The sequence below is a fragment of the Leptosomus discolor genome, chromosome 16 (assembly GCF_034619465.1).
Source record: "Leptosomus discolor isolate bLepDis1 chromosome 16, bLepDis1.hap2, whole genome shotgun sequence".
NCBI lineage: Eukaryota > Metazoa > Chordata > Aves > Leptosomiformes > Leptosomidae > Leptosomus > Leptosomus discolor.
This window is the reverse complement of record NC_141406.1, coordinates 5,910,684-5,923,031: the sequence shown is the minus strand read 5'-3', so window position 1 is coordinate 5,923,031 and position 12,348 is coordinate 5,910,684. Positions and strand designations below refer to the sequence as shown.

At 49.0% G+C, this 12,348-nt stretch overlaps 1 protein-coding gene across 2 annotated transcripts; it reads left to right on the top strand.

Moving 5' to 3' along the window:
- The first annotated feature begins 1,215 nt into the window (after positions 1-1,215).
- On the top strand, positions 1,216-10,644 carry LOC104341577 (glutathione S-transferase theta-1). 2 transcript variants are annotated; one of them, XM_086474217.1, is made up of 6 exons: positions 1,216-1,327; positions 1,468-1,524; positions 5,711-5,798; positions 6,891-7,041; positions 9,262-9,438; positions 10,444-10,644. In XM_086474217.1, the coding sequence occupies exons 1-6, from the start codon at positions 1,216-1,218 to the stop codon at positions 10,642-10,644; spliced, it is 786 nt and encodes a 261-aa protein (XP_086330343.1). The 2 variants fall into 2 exon arrangements, with proteins under 2 accessions (XP_086330343.1, XP_086330344.1); XM_086474218.1 differs by lacking the exon at positions 1,468-1,524.
- Positions 10,645-12,348: the final 1,704 nt, after the last annotated feature.

The following is a 12,348-nucleotide window of genomic DNA, read 5'->3' as shown; positions in this document are numbered from 1 at the left end:
TTGTAATGATCCTTTACATGAGTAAAAGAGCAATGGATCCTCCAGTTCCCTCTCCCTGAGGTTCCTGTGGCTCTTTCCAAGGACTTGTGCGTGATGTTCAAACTCTCTGGCACAGCACTGATAAAAAGGTGTCAGCTGAGCCGAGGCGGGTTTGACTGGGGGTGACTTTGCCCTGAGAGGTTCAGCTGCTCTATCCTCCAGAGTCCCAGAAATCCTTGTACTCAACCAGCATGTCACCTTCCCCAAATCACACAGCTGTGAAACGCTGCGGGCTCCCTGCAAGGGCTTGAATTCAGCCTGAGCTTTTTTTAGTTTTCCTCCGCTTGTGTGGAGATCTGAAGTGACAAACACCAGGGAGAGAGGAAAGTCACTTCGCTGTGAATATGCAGAAGTAATGCCCGCAGAGAAGTCTCCACGTGTCACTGCCATTCAGGCGTCAACTCGCAGTGCTGGGCAGAGACTACGTGACCAAAGAATTACCTTCTGAACTGAAAACCACACTGAGATCTAGCGGTGCGAGATTAATGCCGGTTTAGAGGACGTCGTGCAAGGGCCCTGTCTGCAGCACAACACATCCCTGCAGGACCGCGTTATGAGAACAAGCATTTGCCTTGCGAGAGCCGCGGTGGGATGCTGGGGGTGAGAGCGGGCTCCCGAGCCCCCGTGGCATCAGCCGAGGCTGGGGAGGGCAAGGACAGCCCCTGCCCCCTCAGCGCTTAGTGCCAACCTCTCATTTGGTAATTTACCACTCCTCGTAAGCTACCGTTACGGTGTGTTACCTTCTTCTCCTCAAGCCGGCCTATAGGCACAGTGTGGCCAGGGCTGCCTAACCTGCGGGATGGGGAACCCTGTCCCCCCTCCCCGGCTCCGGCCGTGCCTCCCTGCCGGCGAGAATCTCCCGGGCGCCCTCCGGCATTCTCCCGTCCTCGCCCCGCAGGAGACCCCCCCACCCACCCCGAGGCGCGGCCCCCGCCTGCCCCGCGCACCGGGGGGGGCCGCAGTCCCGCTCCGCGCAGCCGGCGGCCGCCGCCGCTTCCCCTCAGCAGCGCCGCCGCCCGCCGGGAGCGCGCCCCCCGCCCGGCGCAGCCCGGGGGAGGGCTCCTCCCGCCCGCGCACGGCTCGGCCCCCGCCTGCCCACGCGGGGCGGCTCCGGGCGGCCGGCGGCAGAGCCGCGGCAGCCTCCCCGCGGGCGGGGTCGGGCCGGGCGGTGGCAGGATGGGGCTGGAGCTGTACCTGGACCTGCTCTCGCAGCCCTGCCGCTCCATCTACATCTTCGCCCGGAGCAACAACATCCCCTTCGAGTTCAAGCACGTGGAACTCTTCAAAGGTGGGACGGGCACGGCCGCCCGCCCGCCGCCGCCACCGAGCTGCCCCGGAGGCGGTGGTGGGCGGCGGGCGGCGGGGCCGGGGCGGGCCGCACCCCGCCGGGGGCCGCGGGCTCAGCGCCCCTCTCTTCGCTCTTGGCAGACTCGGTGCTGGGGAAGAAGCCGGCGGCGGGGAGCGGCGCGGAGCAGCCCCGCGCAGGTGAGGGTCCCCCCGCGGCGGGCACCGGGTCCCCCGCGGGCCTCTGCCCTGTCGGGCCGGGCCCGTTCCCGGCGGCGGCCCCGCGGGAGGGGAGGGGACAGGCCGCGCTGCGGGGCGCTGGCAGCACCCGGCGCTGTAACGGAATCCCCGGGCAGGGGCTGCGGGGGCCGGGCTGAGCCACCGGGCGCTGGCCGGGCCCCGGCCGCGACCTTCGGGCAGGAGGGCCCGTCGCTCCGGTGCTGGGTGTCGCAGCCCGCAGCGGGGGTTTGCTCTCGCGGGCCCCGGAGGAGCCCCTTCGCCTCCCGACAGCGGAGCGGACGCCCGTCCTTCTGCCTGGCAGCTCCCGCTCCGGCTCGGCTCTCCGCGCGGCTCCCGCCGCCGCTTTTCCCTCTCCCGCCCCGGGCTGCGGCCTCTCTGGGAACGGGCGAGCTGTTGAACCGGCTCAGACTGTGCCCATAGGGAGGCGCGGGCCAGTTCGGTCCGTTCCCATCAGTGGCGATGCCGGGGACCTCTCCACGTTTGGGGAGGCTCAGCCGGAGGAGGAAGCGCCCGAGCCCTGGGAGGCAGCAAAACGCCGGAGGCAGTGGAAGCGGGAGGTCACCCGCTTACGAGAGGGATGCGGAGGCCCCGAGCTCGGAGGACGCTTGTCCGGTGTCCTTCCGCGACAGGGGCCCGTCCTGCCCGGGGGAGGGTGATCAGGTCAGGCCCGGCCGGCCTGGCCCGTCAGAGCTGAGCGGGCTCCCAGCCGCTGGGAGCTCGGCTTGGCCCGTTGGGAGGGGAGGACTCGCTCCTCCGGTGACCCGGGGGGTTTTCAGTGCATGCTTTGCCGAGGGGCCTGAACACAGTGGGTTTGACCATGCAGCTCTCCTTCCCAGAGCGGTCTCGTAGCTGTGCTGCATCTATTTTCGTGGATCCCCAAGGAATGTTCCTCCAGCCATTTCTAGCAAATTAGTCACAGTGACAGCCGAGGAGTGCTCTGGGAACAGCGTGCTTAGTAGAAACACTCAGCTGTTCAGACTTGTCCAACTGTATTAAGATGACTATTGCCTATTTACATATTGCATTTTCCTAGTAAATTGTTATTTTTTTTTTTCCTAAGGCAAAGCAGAGTACTTGGAAATCCTTGGCTGAGGAGATGGTTAGGCAGGGACGTGATTGGCAAATAGACTGATTTTTTTTCTCCTTTCTACTTCTGTGAAAACTTGTCCACTGCTTTTTTTACCCACCAGTAAATCTCCTTCCTTGCACTACAACTTATGCTTAACAATTCCTCCTGTGTGAAGCCTGCCGTGCTTTTTGACGGTGTACACTCCGCTTATTAAAGTTACACCTCAAAGCCCAGCAATACGTATATTGCTTGAGTATTTTTGGTATATCCTTGAGGGACATCATGAACTAATTACACTAAATGCAGCGGGTGTTAAACAGCATGATAAGTCAAGTCAACATCATGGGAATGATAAAGATGGGCCGCTTGATACCACTAAACAAAAAGGCTGGCTCTGCTTGCTGGAAGAGAGCGTAGGCTCTGCTAAACGGCAAATACAAATATTGGTCTCTATTTTAGTACAATAGGCAATCGGTCTCAATGAAGCAGCCTGGAGTTAGTGTTCATACCAAGGCTTTTGTCAGTTTGCAGCTCAGTGGCAGTCTCAGCACAGGTCTTTTATGTCTGTCCGCAAAGACCCTGTAGGAGCCAAAGCAAATAAGGTGCTATCTCTGGGCCACGGTGCAGTCTGTGTAACGGACACTGACCTCCTGTCCAGCCTGCTGTGATGACATGTTGGTTCCATCAGGGGACTAATATGTTCAGTATTCCTGCTAGGACTGCTGCGCCTTGAAAGCAGGCTGAAATCTGATTCAGGCTGCCCTCACCCACTGCTTACTTCTCATATTGTTGTTTCTCAGTCGCCCGTTACCTTGGATAATGAACACAGGCAGCAGAACAACCAAACAGCTAGGTCTTAGAACTGACGGCTCATGAGTTGTAAGCATTATTGACTTGCAACTTTCTGCTGCATTTTTCCGAGGGACCACCTGAACTCTACAGATCTCACCAGAGCTGGGTGTGTGATGACCACTGGCCTTTGGAGCCCTTCTGAAAGCACAGGACCAAGCACCTTCCCAGGGCAGTTTCTTGCATGACAGTAGATTTACACAAATTTGCCTCACTGTTTTTATGGTCTAAATCATGGGCGTAAGGCACCTTGCCCTTGTACTTTGCCTGCTGCCTTGATTTTCAGGGATATATTTTTTTATATTAAAATTTCTCAATTGTTAGGCTCAACTTGAACTTTCTGTCTGGCTCTTATTCTTAAGTCCTTTCTTCCTGCCTCCCCTGACAGTGCTGCCTGGTTCTGCTGTGCACGTGGAACCTCTCGCCCAGCTAAGCTGGAGGCCACCATCACAGCAGGTAGCCAGAGACATTTCTCAGTGATAGGGAAAACATGGGTTTGAATCCCTTCAGGCAGCAGACAGATGTGAACCTTAGTCTCTGATGAACCTGCTTACACTGGAATTTAAAAAAGCACTTCTCAAAGAAGAGACAAAGTAGAGGCTAGTCAGCTAGAAAGGAGAAGATGGTAATGTTTGCCCTGCTCGAGTTGTCTCATCAATACTGGGGAAGTAGTCTGTAATTTGTAATGCAGCAGCTTTCCTTTCTCCCACCCCTTTCCAAAGCCAACTGCAAACTTGATAGTCCAAAGGCTGGTTTTATTTCTTGGAGACTATGTCCTGTTGCACATTTGTCCAATTAAGCAGACACTGCTACTGCCTCCTGAGTGGGAGCAAATAGTTCTTGGGGGTGTTGATCACTGTCTGTTAGTTAATGGCCCTTTTTTTTTTTGAACAAAGGGATTTTTGTACAAGACCTCCTGCTGGTCATGCTGATTCAATCAGGATTTGCACCCTAAATGCCATATCCTGTTCTAGAGAGCACTTAAAACAAGCAAAACAAACTCCTCACACCTTTTCTTACGTAGGTGTTCCTGGACTTTTGTACAATTCCCTGGTGTTTAACTGCTGACTGTTAAGTCCAGTGCCTGCATTAGGAAACTGAAACCTGATTAGATAGTCAGCTGTTAATGCATCCAAACTCCAGGGGACTGTGGAGTTTAAACTCTTATGGGATGATGTCTTCCTCCTGCATTTCCCTGATGGAGGTGTGTTGACATGCAGAGCCAGGAGTAACACAGAGCCGGCTATGTGTAATATATAAATTACACAGAGTAATGCAGGGTAGAGGTGTTTGAGCTTCCCTAGCGAATGTCCACTGTGGCAGAGTGAATTGTGTCAGGAGCTACTGTTGTATTGCTGGCATTCATGTTTTTCCCATCCCACCAAAAACTCTGGAAACATCCTCAGCTGCGTGCCTGCCGAGAAATCAGTTCTATTGACAGCGTTCGCTTTCTTTGTAAATGCTCAATTCCCTCTGCTCTTCAGAGACAAACGAACAGGAGAGTTTTGCTCTGTGTGTGTATAAGCCAGCCGGGTTCTCTTTGATTAAGTAGCCACTGACAGTGATCTCTGTGGGCACAAGGCTTTTCAGTTGCTTTCCATCTTGACTCCGTCCTAGCGAGTCGGCCACATTTACAAACTGCAGGAAAATTAATTTGTTTTGGTGTTGCCTGTGGGAACAGGAGCAGCAGTAGCAACCATCTGCCCACGTTAGGATGCTCTGCATGCAAACTCAACTTTTCCAGACCCTGCTTCTTTGGCAAATATTAAGTATTTTTTAGGTACTCAGTTGTCTTCATCCTAACTCGTGTCTTTTCTGCTCCTATCTCTAAAGCCATAGGGCATGCTGTTCTCAAGTCAAGTCAGCTGTTCCTGGTTATCTGCAATAGTGTTTTCTGTACCAGTCCCCTCATTGTGGTATCCAAATGCCTCTCAGGGAGTGATTTTTGTCAGTAAGTTTTGCAAGTATTACTGGTGCCTGACTCAAGCAACAGAATTCACATACAGAAATGTGAACTGCTTCTGTGCCTGGCCTGAGCCGACTGCCCTCTGCAGATAGCTTTTACACTGACTCTTCAATTTCATTACCTTTTAATTGTGAAGTAGGGAAATTGTGAAATAGGGAAAACCTAACACAGTTCACTGGTTGTCCAGTTGGCTACAGGTATTTAATTTATCATTCAATGGCAGGTACACTTCTAACCTCTGACTTGTCTGTTCGTGTTCTTAGGGCCATCAAATAGTGAAGGAGCTGGCAAAGTCAGCCTCTTGAAGAAAGTACCAGCACTAAAGGACGGAGACTTCACCCTAGCAGAATGGTAAGAACTCATCCTTAGACTTCCTTGGGTACTAGTAATCTGTGCAGCATTTAGGAGATGTCACTCCCACTGAATGATTAAGGATCACAGAATTTATGAAGATGTTGGTTATTTTTAATAGTATAACCTCATTTGCTCTGTTTCTGTTTGAATTATCTTTCGGAATGTAAACAAATCAGCTGACTTAACTTCTTGATCTTACCCTGAATGCCCTTACCTCAAAATGGGTTTGTAAACATTTCTGGGAAATGTTTAAAGCTTGTAAAAATCCCTTTTACCCTAGGAAAAAATTCTGTTTATCCGAACTAGTCCTACAGGCCAAGTGAACACCTACAGAGATAAAATTTAGGTTTTACATTATAAGATTAATATGGAGATTGGTTAATGGTGTCATTATACTGAAATAATTGGACTATAGTAGTATCAGCATAGTAGGAGCGTCTGCGTTTTCTTCCATTTTGCCAGCACAGGATTTTCTGTGTGCCATCTATTTTTGTAGTAACAGCCTACATATTGTTGCAGATGACTAAGATATTTTTCCATCTAGCTTCTCCTGCCAATTAGTGAAAGTATAAACATCAGGACAAACACAAAAAGATTCTGTGGGCTTTCCTTGCTGGGACTTCCACTGACTTCAGTGGAAGCTGCAGGCTAGAGACCGATCTGATGGAAAGGCAACACAACCCATTAGGGAGTTTCATTTAGCACACAAGTGCAGAAACATGCACAGGTCTCAGAGAGACGGGTCAGAACAGTCAGGAACAAGTGGGGTTAACATTGCTGATCGATGACTGTGGAGGTTTATTGTTTGTTTACTCCAGTACTGCCCAGCAGTACTCTGCATCAGAGAACAGTGCTCTGATTTTCCAGCTGGTTAAAGTTCTCGAGGGAGCTAAGGTGATTAAGTGCCATCTCTGATGTCAACATGAATTAGATGCCTATATATGGTCCCTGGACTCCATCAGAAATCCTCATCTGAATGCTTTTTAGTGGAAGCAGCAAGTTCAGAAGGGGTAGGAGAGGGAGCTTAGGCGAAAGCATTCTGCATCATCACTCCCTGACCCCTTTCTTGTCTCGTTAATGCCTGAGCAGCACTGCCATTCTGCTGTATCTGAGTCGAAAGTACAACACTCCCGACCACTGGTACCCATCAGACATACAAAAACGGGCCCAAGTAGATGAATACCTCTCATGGCATCACGCTAACATCCGAGCTAATGCTCCCAAGACCATGTGGATCAAGGTAAGGAGACTGAATATTGAAATGCAAGTGAAGTGATGATTTCCTGGCAGAATACTGAGCAATTGAACAGCTCCAATTCAGAGATCGCTCGTCATGCTGAAGTAACAAACCGTTCCTAGCTGGGAGGAGCTGTCGGAGAGGGAGCTGTTTCTAATTGCTCAATGTCAGGACCTGGCAAAAGCAGCTTTGTTCACTTTGGTTTTTTCCTTTAACTAGGTCTGGTACAGAAAGTCTCAAAGCCCAACAGACTTCAGTTGCCTGGATTTGTGAACGAGTATAGAACAGATTGGATATTGCCTCCAAGGGCCTCCCCCTCACTGCACAGCTGTGCAGGGTGTGCACACAGGCAGAAGTTTTGCTTCATTGATGAGCATGTGCTTTGTTGCTGGAAGCAGAAAGGCTTGCGTTCTTCTTACGAGTCCCTGCAGCCCCATCAGGGTGGAAATCCAGAAGGAGCCTTCTGCTTCCAGCACACTTAGGTACTTCTCTGAAGTGGGCTCAGGGATAGACAGAATAGACACACAGAGAGAATGGCAGAATTTCTTTATTCAGTGTGGTCAGATCAATTTACATTTAGGCAAAATTAACAGAATCACCCTGAGGCAGAAAATCATTTAGTATGAGATGGTTTTGCTGGACACCTATTTCCAGCCAACTCACCAGACAGTTAATGCAACTCTCCTTGGAGAGACCCAGCTGCAAATATAGCCCTGCAAGTATGGCTATGGTATGGAATTTCAGATGAAATCAGGGTTGCCGGTAAACAGGTAAGAACTTCACTGTTCCTCTGTAAAGTTTGCCCTTGTTTGTGCCTAACAAAGCATATCAAGACTCATTTAGCTTTTTGATTTATTGACATTTGAATTTTTGGCTAGGGAGCACAGAGAAGCAATTCAAATATGAGTCAGATCCGCACAAGAAGCAGTTTCTTCCAGTCTCTGCAGGCTGTTATTGCAGTGCTCCAAGGGAAAGAAATCCAACTAATTGCTGCTGATGACTAGATAATGCAGATACAGAAAACATTCTCAGAATAATTGAAAATAGGGAAATGTATAAAGCCACCATGTAACAGAAGGCATGTTAGCAGGACATGGGAGAGGATAGACTGCTCTGAGACACAGAAAAGGAAGAAGGTGCTGTTTCAAGTGATTATACCCAGAGATCCCATCATGCATAATTGGAACCACTGAGGAAGAGAACTGGCCATGAATTTTCTGATTAAATAGATTCCACATGTATTTGGCAAAAACTCCTGGCTCGGATTAAGCAATCCCAACTTGAATTGTTCAATATACTAGCAGTGAGTGGAAATTCAGTCCACTCCCACCGATGGAAATTTGTATCTTTAATTTTGCTTCTCTAAATAAACTGTATTTCTTTAGCTGTGGTAGGTGGAGGCAGCGTAGTTGTGAAACACTGTGGGCTCTGATGGTGCATGCACCTCTGAATGGTCAAAAATCTCATGGAAAGGCAACTACCCCCTGTGCCAGCGAGTTCACGGAGACAAGGACCACAGTTATACGATTGCTCTGGAAAAATTCCTAGTGGTTTTAAGAATGATGTTTAGGAGGCCACAGAAAGGCTGGTGTAAAAATGATGCTTACCCACTCCCAGCCTCACTGGCTGCTGTCATGAAGAGGAAGCTATTTCCTGCCTCTCCAGCCAGTGTTGATGCATTCCAGTCCCTCCTACGCTCCTTGCCACAGCCACCACCATGCCCTCCTTTCCATCACCCTGCAGGACAGGCAGCTGCCTGCCTGCCTCCAGCACCCGGTTATACAACAGGGTGGGTAGCAGGGGTGCCTGGTGGGCAGGCAGCCTGCTCACCCATCTTGGCAGGCTGTTGAAACAGAGGACATAACATGGGTGACGATGGCAGAGATTTGCCTTCCTTGGAGCTGTTGCCTGTTTTTTCTTTTGTCAACCACCAAGGTGGGTTACGAGCTGAGTCCTTGACTGCATTCTGTGCATTGCTGCCCATTAGCGGGAGGTTACTGTCACGGCAGATCAGCCGCTTAGAACTGCTTGTGTGCTCCCTGGCCATGAGCTACTTGGAACTGCAGCAGTCGGTGAAGCTCTAGCGTCATCCCCTGCTGCAGCTTTGCAGCTTTGCTGCAGGATCACTGGTGATCATAAGTAGTTCATGAAGTGTGACTTAAATGACAACCACCAGATCCATGAGGGTATGGACAATCGTACTCTTGTGCCTTCTCTCCTCAGGTGCTGATTCCCCTCTTCACAGGGCAGCCGCTGCCCTCCGAGAAGCTCCAGGAGGTTATGGAGGGGCTGTCCACTTCACTGAAGCAATTTGAGGAGAGGTTTCTGCAAGACAAGGCTTTTATCATCGGGAGTGAGATCTCTCTGGCAGATCTTGTGGCCATTGTGGAGCTGATGCAAGTGAGTGCTGGAGTGTGGTAAGGAAGTCTCATCACAAGGGGAAACAGATGCTGCTGGGCAGGGAGTGGTGCAGCATGTGGTAACACTTCACTAGAAAGAGGAGTGAGGGCATATCAACAGAACTGGCCTAAGACCATGAGGAGAATATGGGAGTAGGTTCAGAAAATCAGTTGAAAAAAAGCTGGCTGGAACAGATCTCTTGTTTCTCTTCTCTAACAATTCATCTTCTCCTTCATTCTTTATCCTCCAGAGAAGGAGGTTAAAACTGAGAGGCAATAGCAGACAGGTCTGATGAAATCATATAGGAATATTTTTATCATACAAGAATATTCATCTTCAAATGGTAGTTGCCCATGCCATGTCTGGAAGATGCAAGACCAAATCTCAGACAGAAGCAATTAAATTGAGTCTGTTACAAACTGGTTGTTCTCTGCCAGACTATCAGGGCCTGGATCCTGCAGCCCAGAAGTCATTCTTTCTCACAGTTCTGTATCCCAGAGACTGAAAAATGGCAGTTCTGCTTCTCTACAGCATTGTGTTCCAGAGAGTGGTACAGGCAGAAAGTACAAGGGGGATAGATTATGTCAACTAAGACATCAGTTCAATTAAACACTCAGTGTTTTGTGCTGTGGTTTTGCTCTGTAATATAGCACTGCGTACTGCGGGCTGTGCAGCTGTCCCTTGAACTGTCAGCCCACCACGTCTTCAATGCTGTAGCTGAAAATCACTCACAATAAGTGGTAGTCATCTCTGCTGCTCGTAACGGCTGTTCCAGCACTCAGGAATTGACTTATAAGTGCCCTTTAAAATACAGGCTAGCTTCTGTGTCCCCCAGATAGATACACCCGACCAGAGGAGATTTCCTTTCCTTGGAAGTCTCCTCTGTGAGCTCTGCTTCATTTTTTTTCCTCTATCAGTACCTGCAGGTACGCTGTCGGTGCCTGTTGTCTTGGTGAAAAAGCGACTGCCCAACGCCTTACTGTTGCTTTCTCCCCCTTTCTGCAGCCTGTTGGAGTTGGTTGTGACATCTTTGAAGACAGACCTAGGCTGATGGAGTGGCGCAGGCGGGTGGAGGATGCTGTGGGGAAAGAGCTTTTCTTCCAAGCCCATGAGATGATCCTTAATATCAAAGAACTGAGCAACATTCAAATTGATCCACAGCTGAAAGAGCATCTGGCACCTCTGTTGATGAAGATGTTGAAATGAATTAACCTATCTTACCATTTTTGCTGCCCTTTTTTTTTAACTTTTTCTTTTAACTCCAGTTCTACATGTAACTGGAAGAGCACTGTAATTCTAACACAGAAATTGCAGAGCGTTTCCCCCCCCAGCCAAGCGGTTCCTGTATCTTTGGGGGTGGAAGATGGGGAAAGTTTAAGACCTGAAACATTAAATTTATACAAAAGGCTGAGGCCCTACAGGTCACTTAACATGTGCATCTGGGTTTTATTTCAGTGTCAGTCTTCTCGGAGATGGTAGAGACACGAATGGTATTTCCTGACAAAATTTGAGCCAGCCTGCAAACTGGGAACGTTAGAGAACTGTATCGGATAAGTGTTGTTTTCATGTGTTTTTAACATTTGCAGCTCCTTCTCAAGCGGCACGCACTGCAAAGCATGCCTGATCCTCACCTTCCCAGCACGAATCTGCACAGACAAGTACAGCACAAAACTACAGGCAGTCACAACAGTGAAAAAAGACATCGATTTTTTTGTTACTATTATTTTAAAGTTTCTTATTGCTGAGGCATCTTGCTTGGCTGTCCATGTACATTCCACACTTCTTCTATTTGCCTTTAGGTTCCTGTGAGAAGTTTCTTCATATTCATCTACAACTGTGAATCTTCGTAATCCTTCGATTTAACCACTACTCTCAGTTTCTGAAAGTGGGGGTTTCGTTGGTGCTCAGTCTGCCACTACCCGTGTGGCAGGGGCTGTTCTTGGACATCTGTGCAGTCAAGACCAAGCACCTTAAAAAGGCTGAGGGTGGCCAGAGCCTTTGAGTAACTGCCTACCTAAGTACTTTATATAGGGAATACACTGAAAGAATGCATTCACAGTCATTTCTTGAAATGTGACAGCAATCAAAACAGGTTTTTTTTCTGCAGTAATACTGTAATAGCAATCCACATTTCTCCTAGAAAATGCAAAGGGGGAATAAATTTAGACGTGCTCTTCTGAGACTGTTTTGGATGGAAGGTCACCAAGTCACCCTGTGCAGCTGAAGTAATAAGAGAGATTTTGTGGCATTGAGCAATGTACGCATCACAATAAAAGGGCAGAGAGTTGTTGGCGCTTTGGGGCTCTTTTTCTCGGCTGTGTTTATTTCTGGTTAGCTGTAGCTCAAATACAAAACCCTTTTGTACTGCAGCACAATTTATGAGGTAAAACTGAGAGAATCCAACCATTTCTAGTTTCTTCAGTTGAAAATAGCAAATTGTGAAGGTTGCAGAAACTGGTGGAATACATATCTCTGCGTATTTCCGTTCATAAGTAGTTGTTGGCCTTGAACCTTACCCTGAAATCCTTGCCCAAGAACACTTCCTGTAAGGACTAAGACAAAATGAGTAAATAATTCAGGAATGGCTTCTCTCACTAATCAAATAGCTTCTTTTCTTTCCATTGCTACCATGTCTTGGCTAGTGACGTTTCTGCTGGCAAGTTCTGTAAAATCTGATGTGTTCTGGTGATGTTTTTCGCTAAGGTTTCAGTTCTAGATACTACTGATTTAGTAGCCTAGGGAGATCTTTAAATTCCCTGTCTGGAAAGAGATTTCCACTGTGTACTTCAGCTTGTATTAGCAGGAAATTTTGTTTTGTGATGATGATCTTTATAAAGAGACGAGACCTGACTGAAGGCCCTTTCTTTTCATGAACCAAAAATATTAGAAAGAGGCACACATTTATTCCCA

Coding starts and splice junctions, on each gene's coding strand:
- LOC104341577 (XM_086474217.1), top strand. CDS start 1,216: ATGGGGCTGGAGCTGTACCTGGACCTGCTCTCGCAGCCCTGCCGCTCC. Junction 1,328..1,467: donor GCACGTGGAACTCTTCAAAG/GTGGGACGGGCA, acceptor CGCTCTTGGCAG/ACTCGGTGCTGGGGAAGAAG. Junction 1,525..5,710: donor CGCGGAGCAGCCCCGCGCAG/GTGAGGGTCCCC, acceptor TCGTGTTCTTAG/GGCCATCAAATAGTGAAGGA.